At 34.6% G+C, this 20864-nt stretch overlaps 1 protein-coding gene, 1 long non-coding RNA gene and 1 pseudogene across 10 annotated transcripts; 2 read left to right on the plus strand and 1 right to left on the minus strand.

Annotated features, from left to right (window-relative positions):
* Positions 1–1231: 1231 nt before the first annotated feature.
* LOC140174572 (uncharacterized) lies at positions 1232–2393 on the minus strand. The gene is made up of 2 exons (XR_011864306.1): positions 1690–2393; positions 1232–1556 (listed from the first exon to the last, which is right to left on the minus strand). It is a non-coding gene; the product is annotated as an uncharacterized lncRNA (long non-coding RNA).
* Positions 2394–15227: 12834 nt separating this feature from the next.
* LOC112705916 (putative pentatricopeptide repeat-containing protein At1g03510) lies at positions 15228–19499 on the plus strand. 9 transcript variants are annotated; one of them, XM_025756935.2, is made up of 5 exons: positions 15338–15594; positions 16386–16518; positions 16628–16677; positions 16786–16901; positions 17185–19499. In XM_025756935.2, the coding sequence occupies exon 5, from the start codon at positions 17303–17305 to the stop codon at positions 18737–18739; it is 1437 nt and encodes a 478-aa protein (XP_025612720.1). In that variant the 5' UTR covers positions 15338–15594; positions 16386–16518; positions 16628–16677; positions 16786–16901; positions 17185–17302; the 3' UTR covers positions 18740–19499. The 9 variants fall into 9 exon arrangements, 8 of the variants coding, with proteins under 8 accessions (XP_029144111.1, XP_072056626.1, XP_072056628.1 ...); XM_025756934.2 differs by having other exon boundaries at positions 16628–16654; XM_072200526.1 differs by having other exon boundaries at positions 16628–16654; positions 17377–19499.
* On the plus strand, positions 18842–19499 carry LOC112704945 (uncharacterized; annotated as a pseudogene).
* Positions 19500–20864: the final 1365 nt, after the last annotated feature.

The following is a 20864-nucleotide window of genomic DNA, read 5'->3' on the forward strand; positions in this document are numbered from 1 at the left end:
GAGAACAAAGTAAAATGAACTTGCTTGGCCGGAGATAACCACGAAAAGAGCTATAACATGCAAAAAAATGGTTAGCTAACTCACATTTTGTTAAATGATATCCAGCATGCGAGCAAATGAGTTAGAATAGCTAACAGATGAAGAAGCAATTTTGAACGGAGAAGGAATTGGACAATTTTCTTTTTTGGGTTAAAGGGAATGGGAGAGGAGAACGGCAAAGTCAGAGTAATAGATGCAATAATTGAATGGAAGCAGCTGTTAAGGTGGTGTAAGTAATAAAATTAATTTAAGTGTTGAATAGATCAAAATAGTGTATAGTGTATAGTGTTAAATTATATATATATATATATATATATATATATATATATATATATATATATATATATATATACTAAAAGTAATATAATAAAGTAATAGTAATAGTTATTTAGGAGTAAAGTATATAGTATGGTATATATATATGTATACGTATATGTATATGTATATGTATATGTAGTACATAGAAAATACAAAATAGTATATATAGAATAGTATATTATAAAAAAGTATACAATAATAATAGTAATAATAATAATAATAATAATAATAATAATAATAATAATAATAGTATAGAATATAGATATGTTGATTTTTTTATTTATTAGCCTGGTTGTAATCTAAGTTATAAACGATCAATTATCAAATATCAATCAATGTATCTTCAACCGACTTAAGCTGAATTAATAATGAAACCAGAAGCGTACATTATTTGCATGATAAAATATATTTCTACAATTATGTATATGAATATTATTATTTACGCATATAAATTTATGATAATCATCATCGCGATGGTCGAGGCAAAATTGGTGCATATGAAACTAATATAATACTAATTTATATAGTATATTGTATGATATAATATATAATATAATATATATTAGATACATAAGATATATATAAGAAATTATATAATACACGAGTGTCAAGATTAAATTTATGATTATTAAGTTGATATAGTTCATAATTCATATAATGAGTAATAATTAATATATTAAATTTAATTCATATAAGTTAGATTATATTACGTGTAATATGTAATTATATAATTATATAATATAATTAATATAATTATATCATACATTATATATTATATGATATAAAATATTATATTATATATTATATTATTATATTATTATTATTACTACTCGTAAGAATACACACTTTTAAGTGGAGGTCATACATAGAAAAGTTGACATGTAAAAATAATAATGCAATTAGATACAGGAATGGATATGATTGCTATGAAGAACACACAACATAGTTATCCATAAGCTTGACTGGAACTACAAAGTTTTAGAATGCACTGACCCACAAATCCGAGGATAAATTAACAAACTAAAAGAAACAAAACACGATTCATGACATGACAAAGCACAAATATAGAAACAGCAAAGAGTTGAACTGAAACATGATACTTTGATTAGGCAGGGGTAGGACCATAGGAGCATCCTTGGTCGCAAGGTAAGATTGAAAAAAACTCTAATGACGAATCCACTCGGAGAAGCTGTCAGCATCTGCAGCTATAAACATCATCAGAAACTTCTAATGCTTAGCTACCCATTGTACCGATTATTAAAAAAAACCAACATTTGTGGGACAGACAAAACCACAACACCATTCGTTAATATAAATAACTTTGGCCGTTACCTCATGCAACAGGCGGACTAAGCGATCGCCTCCGCGAACCGAGGTCAACTTGGCCCACCAAACTCGCTTGTGATGTAGTCAAGGCAAAATACACAGGACAACCCAGGCTGTTGGTTGAGTATTGTGGACTGTCGAAGGCGTTGCTACGAACAAGAGAGGTGGGAGGAGTGTATTCTATGGAAAATAGAGGTATAATGTCGCCCGTGTGGATCACATCACGAGAAAAAAGCCTATACGGTGAGGATTAATGCTACTGAGTGTTGGAGCAGTGAATTTGCTTCGAGAATGTAGCCTTGGATAAACAATGTAGGATCTATCAAGGTTCCTAATAGAGATGCATAGAGTGTCATCATCTTCGTAGTAGGCGCGTAACCAAGCCCCATGCCTGATGTTGTACGCAGCAACCATGGAACGAAATCCCTCGAAAAAAAAAGCATTGTTACCAACCTTGATTAACATGACGCGAAACTCATTCCCATGGTTGTCCTTAAACATCATGAAATCACCGAATTCATGACGAAAAGCGCGATAAAATGGACCAGGGACTGGAATTTGTCTCTGAAAAACATATATAGAGAGCAGAGAGAAACTTAAAAAAATGAACAAATATACGTACGTACATGAAGGCCACTTTGCTTTGTGGCAGTATCTCCATATATAAATATATAAATAAATATATGTTTCTATTATCCAAAACTTTTCAATTTATGTATATATACACAATATATATCATCTATATAATGTGTTATATACATAGATAAATTTGAATATAAATGTATGACATAGATTAAAAGAACCCGGGAAAATAACGCTTGTGGCCATTAAGCCAAAGGAAAAAAGGATGGAGTTGTGCATGCCATAAAAGATGAGGCTTTAGATGAGAATATATGAAATAGATAGAATATATGAATAAGTGATGGTTTTGAGGCAGAAAGAAACGTACGGCCACAAGATCCAATGCAAGGAAGAGAAGCCTATAAAAATCAGGGTTGGGATCACCATTCTTGCTTGAGTCAGCAGATGGCCAAAGGCACATACTTCACAAAAAGATCAACAATATAAGATGCTATGTATGGGTAAGAACCTCTCATATTAGGTTATTGTGTCAACAGAAAACGCTACAGGAACATATAGGCATATGTGTCTGAACATAAATAGAAAGCAAGATACATATTGGTCACTCACCCATGGTCCACCAAGGCGTAAATAAACTTTTGAAACATTCCAGCGACCGCATGACTAATAAAAAACCAAAGTCCGGGGAAATAACGGAATGGTGGGAAATAGTGGGGGAAAATGTGGAATGTGGTGCGTTGAGTTACTGATGTAGGGTAGACCGAGAATAAATTAGTATATGTGTGTGTGTGTGTGGTTATGAATGACCTATTCACATATTTATAATAAAGAGTAAGCGGTGCCTATAAAGATATTAATGTTATATTAATAATAATTGTTGTTGTAATTGTGCAAAGAGTGAGAGATAAAATAAAAAATTTAAAAACAATAATTGAATAATACAATAGTAATGACAATTATATTATCTAACCACTGAAGAAACCAATTGAGCAAATGGTCTCATAGTTATTGTTATTGTTATAACATACAGGGAACCGAGGCCGTGGTCAGGTATATTGTTTGGGCCACCCTGGCCCGGATACTAAAGAAGACACTGGATTAGATGGCCTAAAGGATTTACATGAATAAATATTGAATATGTAATAACAAAAATACTTCCTAAGTGACGCGGCTAATAAATATGTGAACACTCTGATTATTTTTATTATTAGTAATCCAGTAACTTAAATTAAAAACTTAAGTAATTGATAATATGACCTATTAACCGACTAAAATTACAAACCAAAGTTATTTAGAATTTGACCTAGTGACCGAACAAAAAAATTAAGCAGATGCTGTTCAACAAGGATCCAAGGAACCAAGCGGTTGTCATTAATAAAATTTGGGCCTCCTCAAGCAAAATACACAGAATATCAGTTGATGTGATGATCAGACGGCTTAATAGATAACCCAGTTCCAATAGTTAGCATGTAGTACAATAATTAATAATTATGATAATGACGATAATATATATATAAAATATAATATAATGATATAACATAATAAAAGAAATCAAATTTATAAGAAAAGTAAAACTAGAATTCATCTCGGTGGTTCAGAATTGATTACGGAGACTTTACGAAGCACTTTATACGAAGCTCTCGACTAAAGGGAAAAAATTGAACGAAAAAATGTTCTCGCCTCTTGAAGAAAGACCGATGAAAATGAATAATATACAGGTAGTCAATAAATGCAACTCATTGGATGAGATCAGTCAGCAAACAAGTAGGGTGAAGTCTAATAATAGCAGTGATAATTACTTAATTTAATTACTCCAGACAGTGGCAGAACTTGGAATAAAATTTTGGGGGGGCCACATAGAAGATAATTGTCAAAATGCTTTTTATATGGACTCCATTTAAGATAAGCTCGTCTAATCTCATTTCTCTGGTTTTGGTGATATTGCCAAATTTAAAGCTGTTTTTCAGGGTCTCGTTCCAAAAAATTAAGGTCAAACTTATCAGATGTAACTTTTTGAACTTTTAAAAGTTGTATCTCACTTTTTTCGCGATTCATTAAAGTAGAAAAACTATCTACATGTGTTGATATTGTAAAAATTATATGTTCTCCTTCTTAAATATTAGTCTTCCTCTTAAAAAATGCATCAATTCTTTAATTTTTCATTATTATTTTATAATAAAATTTAAATATATATCCTGTAGAATATGTAAAGAAGAAGTTAGAAGAACAAATATTAAAATTTATAATATTTATTGAATTTTTTTTATCAATTTATACAAATACAATAATATTAATACTTATTGAATATTCAATTATTTTTTATCATATAAAAAATTAAATTAAATAAATAGTAAAATATAAAATAATATTAAATTAAATAAATAAAAATATCTAATTTTTTATATTTAAACTTAAAGGTAGAAAGAGTGTTGCTTATTAAATTTTTTGGGTACTTTAAGTCATAGTAAAGTATTTAAACCAATTGAATTATTTTTTATTTTTTGAAAAAGTACTACTAATTTTTTTATAAAAAGTTTGGGGGGGCCGTAGCCCCCCTTGTCTGAACTAAGCTCCACCACTGACTCCAGAGATAAGTATGACTAGAACAAGATAGAGTACCATTAAATGAAATTGACAGTAAATGTTGAAGCAAGGATAGAAATTGAAGTTCAGTTACTCCAGGTAGGAAAATGTCTTGTCACCAAAGACTCAAAGGGGTTGAACACGACGAATGAGAACGAATGGAACACAGGTAAAGAAATTAATTGCATTGATTCACCAACATGAATGAAATGGAGGGTAAAAAAAGCTGAATCGGCAAGTCCAGAGGATGGACGGTACAGGGAGGGATACATGGAAACCAAACAAAAAAGAAACTGACACATTAGAGTAAAACATAAACACGACAAAAGATTTCAAAAGAGTATATGTGCAATATAAATGCTGGTCTAATAGATAGGCATGGCAGTAGATAACACAAGAATGAATTTGGCAGAGAAAAATTAAGGGCGCACGATAAAAGGCATTGGTTGATTGCATCTAATCGGTTGTTTACCAGTGTAAAGATGATTACTAAACTTTAATAGCAAAAGTTAGCTAGCCAAAGTTAGATTAGCGAGGGATAGTAGCAGATTAAAAAGCATGGCTTGATAAAATTTAATGGCTTGTTTACCAATGTAAAGATCATCAGTTATTCTTAATAGCTAAAGTTAGTTACCCAAATTCAGATTAGCAGGGAATAGCAACAGCATAAATTAAAATGTATTATGGATATAAAATACTATTAACAACGAAATAGATACCAAGAGTGACGATGACTTTTATTTGAAGGTATTATTACTATTACTATTATAACCAAAAAGAACAAATGACAAATTACCTGCGCAGGGAGGAGTCCAAAGTCAACCAAAACAGTGCCAACAAATCATATATCCTCGAAATTCCTGAAATGCACATTGCCGCACAAAAGCCGGAGCTGCAGAGGACCACAGGTGGATCAAAAGTCAATGGTGTGAACACTTCAGGTCAAAGAAATTGTTCAAATTCAACGAATGGGATCGACCTGGAAAAGTTGATATAAAACAATTTTACATGCATGAAGTTGGAGGACGCACTTTATGGTAGAACACAAAGCAATCATAGCATGATAACCATGTGGGGAGATTTTATTTGTGAAATCATTGTGATAAAAAACAAAAAGTAAATAACAAAAGAAGAGATGAATAAGGAATTACTGAGGTAATATGAAAAAGAAAGTGAGCTGGACGTGGTGAGGAGCAAGATCCAAAAGAACGGCTAAAAGAAGGACTGGCGGAATGATCACAGACACAACTTGCTGTACCCACCTGAGTGAAGGGAATGTCGGCCGGATCAAGGGTTTGAAGGGGAATGAAGCGTGAAAACACCAGGATAAGGTCACAACATCACAGTGGGCCAATGCTCACCCAATCCACAGTTACAAAGACAACAGATTGGGCCCATGTCAGGAGAAAAGGCCGGCAATGCTTGAAAATAAAATGATGCATCAATTAATATCTTTGTAATGAAATGCCCAGAACAAAACGCCAGCCCAAAGCAACATAACCCTGCTGTGAATAAAATTTGATAAGTTGCGAAGAGAGAAAAATGGTAACCGCAACACAAGATGCCTGACCAATCCAGGCATTTTCATTACCACGAAATCCATATCGGGCCTCACTAATATACACTATATAATACATTACATAGTAACCACAGAATATACAGCGGGATTTATAAAATATAAATAAAACATTAAACATTCATAGATTCATAAAACATGGAGTTGGAGATCCGAATCATAGCGAACGCATCAGCCCTCGGGAACACAATGCAATCAAATCGAGGGCCACAATTAAATATTACAAATGGCAAACCCCTAACTTGTTCAGCAACTTCATACAGAAGTCTTAACAAAGCAAAGTGCAAAACACAACGCGGAAAAAACAACACGTTATTCAGCAATATTCAGACATTTAGAGAAAACCCCATGGACCCCTTGATGGAAATAACTCCAGGCCATCTCACGCATCCAACGAACCTCACAACTCCGTCAGTCAGACCAACAGAGCGGAACTGGGCCTCCGATACGACCGTATCAAGCGACGACTCAAGACCGTCAAAATCACGGATAAAATTGCTGATCCTGAGAAGGTCGCGACCAAACTTAACACACGGTGTATCGGTCAGGTTAGGATCACTAATAAAGAGATGCCGACCCCACGCCATTGCACCTACAGGTCCAAGGTTGATGATCATCACATGTACTCCGAACCTTAAAGTGGACTGCTCATAGGTAACGAAATCCACATAATCATGGTGGCCAATCAACGTAGGATGATGCACACACGCGCTTGAGCCTATTTCTATCTCATCCTACACAAACTCCATTATTGCGTACCAAATCACAAAGACCGATTTCTTCCGAAATCTACCTTCACTATGACCCAAAAAACACAGTTGTTGGCTATGGCATACCCACTGCTCAGTTTATCAATCATTGGTGGGGTCCGCACAGCGGGACTCCACTGACCCGCACTCGAAAGATACATCTGCATGTCGTATCCAGCAGTTGCTAGGTGACGCTTTGTGGGACTGAGAATCTTATAATCATCACAACCTACCATGCAGAGAAAGGCATAAGCAGACCATTCATCACGGTGGTTGAAGTGGTAACCGTTAGACCCCGGATCAGGAATAACAGACTTCCAGGAACCGAAAGGATCCTTAGTAATCAATGAACTCGAACGACCATCTATTGAATATCTTGCACATAGCTTGCCGGTGTTTGTACCCACCATGGAAAACCACGTCCAGTCAAGAGGAGCAGCAATCGGAACATCGACACGAGTTTCAAAGATGAACATAGAATGTCGCCCACAGTCAGCCTCTTTCAGGGGGTTGTCCAAATGAAGAACCGCCCCCTTCTCCCCCTCCGATTTGAATTGAGTTACCATATTATCCACCTGGTTCAATCTATTGTACCATTCATGTGACATACACCTGCCTCTTTCTATGGTTTTTCCATCGAAAAGAAGAAATATCTTCAAAATTAGATCCCTTGGCAGGGATGAGATGCTCGAATTGATTTCATCCCAGCAATGTCCATCGCGGAAGACATGATCAATCTCTTTGACTGTTGGTCGGGACATTCCAAATCGGTGCTGAGGTTCCATGCTAGCCACGAAGGCAGAAAACTCAAAAAAAGTTAACGGCTAATGTAGATGAAAGAACGTTGGGAAATGCTTTGTAAATGGGAGAATGATTTCTTTAGTTGGTGTGATGTTCCTACACGGTGAGTGTGGCTCTTCTTAAATGCACAAACAAATGTATAAATAATAGATAAATAAAAAATCAATAGATACATAAATAAATAAATACATAGCTATACAGTATAGAAAGATAGATTAATACATTAAAAGATAATAGATAAAGATATAAAGATATGTAATAGATATTAATATAATATGTAATAGACATGTAATAATATATTATATATATTATGCAAATAGATAACAGATACACATATACATATACATATCCATATACATATACATATACTTTAATAGATTAATGGATATACATTAGTAGATTAATTTTATTGTGCTTCATAGTTTATTAGTTTGCTTATAAATTGTATAATTTCTTCGGCGCTTACTAATGGCTACCATGAGAGCGAAAACATCGACAAAAAAAGTAAGAAATGGAATAACGTTGGTAATAAAAGGTAGCAGCAAAAATAGTTGAATTGTCAACAGTCAAAAGGATGAATTGGTTGGATGGGTTAATATAAAATCAGACCGGTGAAACACAGGCGTTGAAAAAGAAAATTCACCTAGCTAACATGAGCGAGGGTTGTGACATGTGGACTGTTGAAATTGGAAATTAGGATATTAACTTAGGATAAGATTCTATTGGTATCATTAAATGGTTCAATAATAAAATATATATTTTTTAAATTTTTAAATAATTTTTATTTAATTTTAATTATAATTTAATTTTTTTATATTATTTAATTATAAAATTTATTTTTTATTTTATAATTATTATTTTATTATTCATAATTTATATTTATTAACAATTAAAAACAACAACGACATAGATCCTTCATTAATTATGACTTCCATAAATATTTTAGCAATATGAATCGACGAATTTTTTTTATTAAAAAACCCTTAATGATATTTGTCCCGTTTGAGATGAACTAGTCGATCTATGGGTGGTCTAAGCTTTAACGACGCGGAATTCCGTTGTGCAGCTGCTCAGGTTGAGTTATAGGTCGGCTAAGCTCCAAGCACTGTGGGTGGAACACCTACAAAAGAATCTCCGACACTCAAGTCAAGAAAGGATTCAATAATAACTATAAAATAGAAAGAGTTCACTCTTTAGTCTGTGTGTTCTCTTTCTTATTGGATCTGCCTTTTTGGTATTGTTCGTCTTGTTTAAATAAAAGGAGAGGCTGTTATGATGATAACCTGTTATCTCAGCCTCTTTCATTATTTTGGCTGTGTTGTTTTCGAAGTATTCTTTTAGTGGTGAAGTGATTTGTTACCTAACTTATAGCTCATGTGGTTGACTATATTTTCCTTCTAAGAACTCTGAAATTGAGAACAGAAGGAGTGAACAACATAAATTGAAAAAAGAGGTGAGCGACTTAAAAACGTAAAATGGTCTGCTGGAGGAGCATATATGGGAATTGGAGACTGAGGTATATAAGTCATTTACACAAGGATTTGAATGATTCGTGGCACAAGTCAGGGCTTTATCTCCTGATGTTGATGTAGAAAGTTTGGATGTGACTAAGGTTGTTATTAACGGGAAGTTGGTTGATCACGAAATGTTGGATGAAAAGAAAGTAGAAGACTCTAATATTGGAGAAAAAGATGATTGAATTGTAATGCTTTAGTATTTCAAATATTTGAAGTATTCGCTTTTTGTTCCGATTTGACATTATCAGTTTGTGTATTTTGACGATTGTTTACCGAGTATGAAGCTCGGTTTAATTTGACTGATTGCATAGATTTGTAGTTTTGGACTATAAAAGTATTATAGCAATTTGTATTCATCTGTTGTGGAAAAAACATACAAGTTTTGAATTGAGTGTCCGAGCTTGTTAAAAACTTCTTTGAGCAAAAACCAGTGTGGGAAAAAAGCTCATGAGTAGAAAAAAGAGTACAATCATATGCCTTTTTATGACTAAGTTGTGTACAACCTTAAGGATGAGACGTTCCCGTTCAGGGAACTGGGTCTCCCTTTAGTGTTTGCAGCATATAATCCCATTCTGAGTATCTTAACAATTCGGTAGGGTCCATCCTATGTAGCTGCCAACTTGCTATGTCCATGGTTTCGCTAAGCCTCTTTTATCTTTTGTAAAACGAGGTCCCCCTTCTGAAAGGTCCTAGGGATCACCTTCTTGTTATATCTTCTTTGTATCAATTGCTGTAGTGCCTTTTGTTTCAAAGATGCCTCGTCCCTGTATTCTTCTACCATGTCAAGTTCGGCTGTCCGTGCTTGGTCATTGGAAGTATTCGTATGGAGCTCGACTCTCAGTGTTGGATTGGCAATCTCTACTGGAATCATCTGCGTCGTATACCAATTCGAATGGGGTTTTTCCTGTGGCTGAGTGAATGGTGGTGTTGTAACCCCACAATACCTCTGGTACCAGGTCCACCCATTGTTCTTTTGCATCACCGAGCTTTTTTTTAAAGCTTGTAAGACAACTCGGTTGGCTACCTCCACCTTGCCGTTTGTTTAGGGATGCTCTACTGAACTAAAATGATATTTGATATGGAAGTTCTATAAAAAAGAAGCAAATTTGACATCAATGAATTGCCTTCCGTTATTAATAACGACCTCACCAGGAATGCCATATATGCAGATGATGTTTTTCCAAAAGAAAGATTGTACCTTATATGCTGTTATTTGTGCTAGTGGTTGTGCTTCTATCCATTTAGAAAAGTAATCTATTGATACTAAAAGAAATTTTACCTGTCCTGGCACTTTTGGAAATGGTCCTAATGGTCAATTTAGGATAGTCATTTTAGTAGGTATGCGGATGGTTATTTTAAATTTTATGTAGATGATTATTTTGACTGAATTGGATTTAGTTATATATAATTAAAATATATTAGATGTTCAATTCATTAAATAAGCATATGATTATTTTTATTCTTAAGTAGATGATTATTTTTACTAAAGGTGAGTGGCGTGTGGCAAGCCAAGTAGCGAAGGTGAAGTAGGATGACTATTGATGAAGGTGGGGGTGGCCGCCGGTTGAAAAAGAAGAGGATATTAGAGTGAAATGTTTTGGTAAATTAGAATTTTGGATGGTTATTTTTTTAAAATAATTAATTGGATTTTTTAAAATTTGAAATTTAAAATTGGAACATTTAAAATTTAAAATTTAAAATTTGATGTGAAATAATTGAATGAGAATTTTTGAATTTAAGATAATCTGTGGAGGAATTTTTATTATTTATTCTTATTGGGCTAAATAACTAGCCCATTGTACACACGGTCAAGATTTCTCATTGACTCCCTAACGGAATTTTTTTTAATTAGCTGAAAAATACAAATTCCGTATTGTACTATTGTATTCTTGTATTCTACAACAAGCATCTCATTTTTCTCTTTTCTAATTATAAATCAAACAAAAAAATATCGAGTTTTCACCGATAATTTTAAGTTTTGAATTAATTTACAGATAAGTATGATAAAGGGATTAAAACGTATTTATTCACTACAAAATTATTTTATTATTTTGTCTTATTAATTCTTATCTTAATAAGGGTTGAAAAATAAAACAAAAGTTTTTTTTTAGTTTGTATTATGCTACGTATACATCAAAATTAGTCACTAGTATAAAATATATGCTGCAATACAAATACACGTTAAAAATAAATTAAGTCACACTTGTATTTATACACAAATACATTAGTGACTGATTTTAGTGGCTGATTTTGATATACAAATAACATTTTTGTTTAGTTTTAAGTTGACCTAAATGGGAGAGAATGTAATTAAGGTTATATATTAAATAGTAATATAAGAGTTATAATATGTAATTATGTAAATTTAGTATGTATTTACCTTATTAATTAGGTACTCTTTTAAGTCACTAAAAACAATTAAGTACTCTTTAAGTACTCAAGTATTCTAGTGTATATAGATTGTTAGAGTATGTTTATTAGGACGAAAGTGTCTAGAGTTCTTGTATATATATACAGATGATTTTAATAACAAAAAACTCTAGTATGTTTATTAGGATTAAAATGTCTCATATGGTGCTTGCTCCATTGTTTCATCACTCAATTCTACATATTTAAATAGAATTTTTTCAGACAATACAGATTGTGAAGTGCAAAGAGAAAAGAAAGGCATGAGACTTTTTCATATTCTCTGAATTTTCGTTTGCTAGGCTCGCCTCAATCCCTCTCTGCTAATATATAGGCCAGCTTTTTAGTTACGGCAAAATAAGAGTAAGTATATGAGAGAGATGGGTAGTGGCGGCGACCAATCTAGCCAAGCTTAGAGCTAGAAGGGAGCCATTTCGAAGATCATGATCATCATTGATAGCTTCTTGTGACCTTCCTCCTCCCCATCTTCGTCTCTTTATTTGTTGTTGTTAACGATGTTGCTTTTGAATATCATCAGCTATGTAGTTCGAGGTGCTTCCTCTCGTCAATAAGTTCCAGCTCACCGAGGATCCTCACTTTCTGTAGGGGTGCCTTGGGTGCGTTATTATGGCTCATACAAAGACCTTGATATAAGCTTGTTTTGGCCTGGAAAAGATCCTGCTTTAGGTATGTACCCCACTTTACTATTCTTCTCAACACTAAGGCCTAATTGTAATGTAATACCCAATCTTAATTAGTTCATGATTCTCTGCTTTGCGGAAGATATGTCATATGTGTAATGTGTGTGGTAACTTGTCAAAAGTTAATCATATCTTCCTATGCTAAGTGCTAATCTGCTCCATACCTTCAACACTCTACTTCAGATCCATTTCTGTCCTAGCCATTTGAAAGGAACCGAATATTGTGGCAAGTTTGATTGCAATTTTTTTATTCATTAGTTATGTTCATTTCTTTTAGTGGTTGGCAGTGTAGGCACAATTTCCTCTGCTTTGGTAACATATGTTGCTATTTAAGCACTAGAGCTAGATTTGATCATAAATGCAGGCACTGCTAGTGTCTTCAAGGTAGGCACTGCCATTCTCCTTTTTACTTGCATCACCTTTATGGTTGCTGGTTTTTTGGTTTTTTACTCTAGAGTAATTTTTATATTATTTTATCTGATAATTGATGGTAGGCCTAATGTAGTAGTTTTCCTTCTTTATCTGATAATTGAATAACTATTTTTTAAGATATGAAAACATAATGCTTTATACAGTGAAACAAATAAGACAAGCAGTTATAAGATGATGAAGCATGTAGCTGAAAACATTTCATATTCTGATGAAGATATATAATCATTTGTATATGCATAATATATTTTTTGAAATCGTTTCATCCTGGTTGCTTTCAGGCAAAGGAGCTAATGTTGGTGATATTTTCATTATATCAGATTGTGCTTTCCATGACAAAAGAATACCCATACCTATAAGTATTATGTTATATCTTGTAGCTCTTGCTTGATTTGTCTTTTGCTCCCTTATCTATTTGAAATGTGATTGAATATATAAATTTTCTATTTCAGGCTATGATTATAGAATAACCTATTGTTGTATTGCATATATCTTGTGGAAGGCTGCTCTAGTTTTGGTTATTGTGTTCTATCTGTATTGAATACTTTATTCACTTTTTTTTATGTATCTCCTCTATCCACCTAAACTTCTAGTTATACTATTTATTTACTTTGGAGGGGAAAAAATGACAAGATACTAGGCGTGACATACCTCACTTAACAAGTTTGCATATAGGCAAGAAAATAACCCATTTCTCCTGTCTTCCACAGGATTTTTATCTGTATGGAGTTGGTTTGCGTAAAGTCTTTGAGACATCGAATCTTGTAAAGGAACTCAACCTCCAGGTATGTGCTAGTGCTGTACTGTACTCATGTAATCAAAGTTACCAAATATGCAAAAACTTATTTCTCTTGTATCTTCAAATATTCTTTCTTCATTATGTTTGCTAAAATGAATCTATTCTTGTTTAAATTGAATTGTGAACTGAAAAGGTCCCTTAGTATCCACATTTGTGGTCATAAAAATAGGTTTCAGTTTTTCAACAGATTAATTGGAGCGTGTGTGGTACACCGTACACAAAATTTATGTACCTCTGACCACATACAAATTCATATTGTCTAAGTTTGACCACGACCACTAGAAAATTCTCTTGGTTTCAAAATTGTTATTGTGACAATTTATGTATGCCGCATTTCATTAAGAACTAAGAAGTACTTCTATTACATTTCATTATAGCTGCTATTACTTCTACCTGCTCTTCTTTCACTCTTTCTTAAACCAAATCTTATTCTATTATATTTGTATTCTCAATATTAATCAAGTACTCAACAAAACTCATAATCCAAAAGCTTCACAGCATCCAAAGCAAGAGAATTAAGAAACAAAAAAATTAAACTAAATTTAGAATCACATCAGTAACAATTCCAACTCAAAATACAAAATTATTTCAGAAAATCAGCAACTCAGAATAAGAATCATCAATTCAGAATTTTAACAAATTAAGAAAAAAATAAACAAAAACAGAAAAAGCAGCACCTTAATCAGATTTTAGCAAGGGAAGGATTTATATATTTATTTTATTTTTTTAAATTGAAAACCGGAAAAAATTGTCCAGTTCAAGCAATTCATCGGTTAACTGATTTTTTGTGTGTTTTTTCCAAACGGTTTCTTACTTTAACCAAACTGGATCATCCGGTTCGGTTTTCAGAACACTAGTTTATAGCATGGTTCTAAAATTTGGACCGGACCAATCGATCGGACTGGTCAGACTCTGAGCCGACAGTAGAGCTGGCAATTCATACCCTACCCGCGGGTACCCAACCTGGTCCAACCCATTCGGGTAGGGTAGGTTACCCGACCCGCTGCGAGTAGGATAGGGTACGATCCGGGTATGTCTGTGGGTAGGGTAAGGTAAGGTAGGGTCCCGCACCTCATATATAACACATATTTTATAAAAATTAGATATATAATGAAGGAAGTGAGAGTTGAACCCACAACTTTTCTTATGTAATAATTTACAATAAGGGAACAACCACTAAACTAGTTAGTTAATTTAGTAATTTAGAGTATTAGTTTTTTTATGTTATTAATATGTATAAAATTCGAAATGATTGAATTTTATATTTACTTTGAAAAAATTTGATATTTCTGCGGATATGATAAGGTTTAGAATTTTAGAGTGCGGGTAGGGTTAGGGTTGAGAGATTCTTAACCTGCAGATAGGATATGATAAAATTTTAATGAAATTTTTAACTTGCAGATAGGGTTAGAGTAGGGTCCAAACCCTACCCATTGTCAGCCCTAACCAACAGGTGTCAGTAACACGACGCCGTTTCGTTAAAAAACAAGAGGGATGCCAACCCCAGCCTTGTGCCCCCCAAGCCCCTTCCTTCAGAATTCAGATTCCAGAGAGCAACAACAAGGAACAGCTGCCCGCAACCCTAGCCTCCACCGCCTTGTGCCTCTATAGCCGCCGCGCCGTCCGTCTCACCGACCCCTGTTCGCTCTCAGACTCACCAGTCGCAGGCACGCTGTTTCTTCCTCGAGCGTCCGTCGTCTTCGTCTTCTTACCGTCATGCTACCCGTCGTCTTCGTCTGCTGACTCTGCTCGCCGTCTGAGACCGAAGGTCAGTCCTCACGCTCACCTGTTCTTCATTTTTTTTAATGCTCTGTTCGGAAATCAAATCACAGGATGATTGATTATTGAACGTTTTGTGATTTTCTAACAAAAAAACCCTTCTCCATTCCAATCCCTTTGCCGTCTATCGGAGTGAGAGACTGCTGTTGCCGCCTCCGTTGCACTCAAGAACTTCCGTCTTCGTGCTATCGGCGTTCGCTACTTCGCTCCATTCCAATCTAGTGCTTGTTCTTCGTGTTTATTTTATTGTCTGTTCAGAAATCAAACCCTCTTCGTGTTTGTTCTTCGATGGTCAGTTATCGTCGTTTTTTAATGCTCACTGCTAGTGTTCTCACTGCTGGTGTTTTTGTGCTTTCATTGATTGATGATTATTGATTAAGTAATGTGTTGCTTTTTTTTTTTTTTTTACTTTGTGCTCGAGTTAATTGGATGCTCTGTCAGTGCTTAGCGCTTGTTCTTGGTTGATTGGCTTTGCTCACTACTCTGACTTGTTCCGGCCTGTTCTTGACTGATTAACCCTGTCACTGGCTTATTGATTGATGATAAATTGACACTAATAAATTGATTACTGGCTTGTTCTTGCTGGTTCTTACTTTTTTTTTTGTCTCTTAAATTTTGTTAAACTTTCTTGATTTTGTTGTTAATCATTGTGCTGAGCTTGTTAAAATTTGGTTGAAAACTTCGTTAATCTTTGTTACAGCATGTTAATTTTTGTGATAACCTTGTGAAAACTATGTTAAAAACTTGATGGTGCATCTTTTGGCATTTGATGTATAATAGGTTGATTTCAGACTCTCGGTGATTCTCATAATATTAGAGTTTTTGTGAGTAGTCTCTCATACTGGTAATGGAAGCTGCTTAGAAGAATTTCAAGCTTTGAGATTTTCTTCCAACGATGATGCTGACAACTGGGGTAACGTAACAATTGGACTATTCATTTCAGAGAGGAAAAAACATCTACATAATTTTCATATTTTATTGATGAGAATTTGAGCTGTTTATATTTGATGCTTGTAAAACAGATGGAATGCTTTCTATAAAAACCACGAGTAAGTTTAATGTTCTTCTCACGGTTAGTTTTGCTTCGATTTCGCTGAATACATGCATACACCTCAAGCTTTAATATGTTTTGAGCCATAGTATTAATATGTTTTGAATTATCTACTTGAAACTTTATTAGGGAGCAGCTCAAAGTTGGGAGTGGAGTAACTTCCAACATTGAAAACCATCAGCACAATGAACTGGTGATGGAGGCTATTTTAGGTTTTAGAAGCCAAAGGATCGATCCTCTTTTAGGTATCTTTCTAAAGATGGTTTACACAACTCAATTTATAAATTTTCACCATCATTTGAAAACACATTTGATTGGATGCTTGGAAAACATTTAATACTATCAATGTATTAACTATTAAACAAACAAATTTTGTAATTTTATAATATAGCAATAAACTTGTTCTATAATTTTTATTGTGTTGAATGATTTATTGATTGTTTTTATTGTGTTGATGAGAGTTGTTCTATAATTTATTTGTTATTTTATTCTAAAACGGTTTTTTCGGTTGGACTACGGTTGGACCAGTAAACCAGTGAACCAGTGACTAGAGCAGTTTGATAATTGGTCTGGTTCTCAGAACCTTGGTTTATAGTGTGGTGTACTGGTGTTTGTTGACTCCAACTCCATATTATTCTACTTTGACATGTCCAACTCCAACCTGATATTTGATTATGTAATTCAATTTTTGCGGAAATGTCGTCATCATAAACATGAAAGATTAGACATGAAGAAAGTGCATGGGTACCTGGTGAGGAGGGGCATCCTCTTTCGGTGCCACCGTCTTCACACAGGAATGATGGCCACATACGCCGCCACGTGCCCCCATTCTTTTGCTAATAAGAAGCTTCAAACACTGATGAACAAGTTCTTGAGATGCATCAGCATCAACTCCACCAACCCCATACACCTCAATGCCATCATCTCTGATTCTTCTCGCATGGGCCTGCCCTTTCTCGCTCTCACTACCTTCTCCTTCATGCACTCCAATGCCATTCCTCTGGATACCTACGCTTTCTGCAGCACCTTGAATGCTTCCTCTACACTCGCAGATGTTCACTTTCCCAAACAGATACATGCCCACCTGGCAAAATCGGGTTGGTCCTCTAGTGTTTTTGTGGCCAGTGCTCTCATTGATCTCTACTCTAAATTGTCCACTTTGAAAGATGCAGTCCTTGTGTTTGATGAAACTCCTCACAAGAACACTGTTTGTGCCAATGCACTTTTGTCCGGTTATGTCCATGCTGGTTTCTGGGTTGAACAGCTTGAACTAGTTAGGAAGATGCCAGTCTTGAAATTGAAGTACGATCACTTTACACTCTCGGCGGCTTTACGTGCATGCACCGGTTTATCTGCCATTGAATTGGGTAGACAACTGCATAGTTATTTGTTGCGTATGATATGGGACATAGAGAGTGATGTGTTTCTGCAGAGTGCGCTGATTGAGATGTATGGCAAGTGTGGGATGGTGAAGAAGGCATGGCAAGTGTTCGGGTTGGCAGGAACCGAGGTGAAAAAAGAAAGAAGCAGAGATGTTGTGCTGTGGACTTCAATGCTTGGTGTGTATGGCAGAAATGGACACTACAAAGAAGTCATTGCTTTATATAATGAAATGTTGGTGGAAGGAATCAGACCAGATGGGATAGCATTTCTTACGGTGATCTCGGCTTGTGGTCGAACCGGCCAAGTACAAGAGGGTGTCAAGTATTTTGAATCTATGGCTAATGAATTCAAGTTAGATCCTGGTCCAGAGCATTACAGCTGTTTGGTTGATTTGCTTTGCAGGGCTGGGGAGTTGCACAAGGCATGGGAAATACTAAATGAGAGAGTGGGAAAATGTAGCATCTCCATGTGGGGAGCTCTACTCAGTGCATGTGTGGATTGTGGGAACATAGAGTTGGGCGAATTGGCAGCTGAAAGAGCACTTCACTTAGATCCTCAGAATGTTGGGATCTGCGTTATGCTATCAAACCTATATGCCAAGTTTGGTATGTGGGATCGGATCAGGGAATTGAGAGCCCTGATTAATGCAAGTCGGTTAAGAAAAGATGTTGGGTGCAGTTGGGTTCAGGTAACAAGTTGAATGGCTTCTTGTCATGCCTTCAACAAAATATGACAAACAACACAGGAATAGATTTCGATCAAGTTTATGGCATGATGAGATCATTTAGTGAGGGAGATATAAAGGTATGTTACAGCAGAGGGTGATCTGTTCAAAGCCCTGGAACCTGTTTTTGAAGAGTCATTCATGAACCTGGATCCTGTGACAGCAGCCATCTCAATGATATCTTGTGGGGAAGATGTCTCCTCAGAGGGACTAAAATCTGCTGATATTGATGTTCTTCAAAAGGAACAGCTTCTGAGTGATGTGTTTTATGAGTGTGAAAAGGATCTCTTAGAAAAGGCAGCAATAGACTTGCCGTTCTCCGATATTCTGGAAATCAAAGTTCCTGTTCTTAACACAGGAGAACTCAATTGAAGAAAAGAAACAATTTCTAGACATGGCACCATTACCAAAGAGTGTCAGTTCAGGAAGTTTGAGCCCAATGGACTGGATGCATGGAGCTACAATGAAGCCTGCTTTCCTCGATGCCCCAGGAATAGATTTCGAGGAAGTTTATGGCATGAGGAGATCATTTAGTGAGGGAGATATAAAGGTATGAACTAGTTGATCCATGTGACTTTTACTTCTCAAGGTGTGACTTATACATATATTGTATCATATGCTTTAGATAATCACGATGATGTTATATAGTATCAGTTTTGGACAGGATATATATATATACACACACTGCAACATTGTTAGAAACTTTATATTTTGATTAGAATTTGATTCATTTGTATTTCTACTTCTCTCCCTATGTTTGGAGGAACATATTAACATTTGTCTCAAATGTTCCAAAATCTGATGAAACCAGAAATTATAAGCCAAAAAACAATGAATTCCCCGTGGTTATTTGTGTGATTGATTCATTTCTTGGTTAAAAGTTTGGACTTCGGTTTAATGGCAATGCTGATGATGCGGATTTTGAATCACCACAAATTAACCGACAAGTGCACCGGGTCGTATCAAGTTATACCTCAAGTAAATGAGGGTCGATTCTAATGGATCAAGCAACAATAATTGAATGATTAAACTAGTCAGACAAGCTAAAATGAGTGGTTTGAGATTCAAATTGCATGAAACAGTAAATCAAGAGTGCAATTAAACAGTTAAGGTTTCAGAAATATCCAAATTTACAACAAACTATAAGTGATTAAAATCTAATTCAATTAATCGCTAATTCTTTGGTTACTTAAATCTAATTCCTTAGTATTTTAATCTCTCCTAATCTAATTTCTAAGGGATTAAAATGCACTTTTTACATATCTATTATGTTTTCTTTCATTTAATTTGCTTGGGACATCACACAGAACAATTCAGATGTCATTGTTAATTTACTGAAAACTGATTCACATCTCAGAATTGTCTTGTATTAAAATTCTATAAACTAGTTGCATCCTCTAATCTTAATAAGAAATATTACTTGAACATAACATTTGTGGGACACCGAGTTAATATAGAATCCACCACTAGATGAGATGTGTGTGTGTGTGTTAGGGTTAATTAAAAGTAACAAATCATATGATGTAAATAGGTGGATCATTAACTCTACATGTTCATGCCATGTCCCTCTCCCGCCAATCCGGAAACATTGTGAGTTCTGACATGCTCACATGCTACATATTTGTAATCTTTTTTGTTTTATGAATTATTATGTTTGTACTATCCCTTTTGTACATCTTTGGTATACTTTTTTTGATGGGATAATTAGTCTTTTATTAATCACTTTTAATATAAGAAATAGTAATAAAAATAGAAAGTGTATAAAAGTGGTGTATTTAATATATTTTTTGTTATTATGTTAAATTCATAAGAAATGGTTCATGGATTTGAGTTTATTCCAAGACATACGTTTTTATTTAAATTAGGCCTTTTAGACAATCACAATTCTAATTTAAAGGGGAATGTAACTTGAGCATATGAAATTTGGAAGTTAAAGTTATAGAGTAATTATTGATAGAATTAGAAATACTAACCGAAAAAGTTAGTTAGAAATCAGTTAGTGTTATAAATTTGATTTCCTAAGTCTTCTTGGACCCTTCGCAACCCGGTCTGTCTATGACCACTCTAAATCCTAACAAACTCGCTATACTCTCGGGTACTC

Source organism: Arachis hypogaea, chromosome 8, assembly GCF_003086295.3.
Source record: "Arachis hypogaea cultivar Tifrunner chromosome 8, arahy.Tifrunner.gnm2.J5K5, whole genome shotgun sequence".
Taxonomy (NCBI): Eukaryota; Viridiplantae; Streptophyta; class Magnoliopsida; order Fabales; family Fabaceae; genus Arachis; species Arachis hypogaea.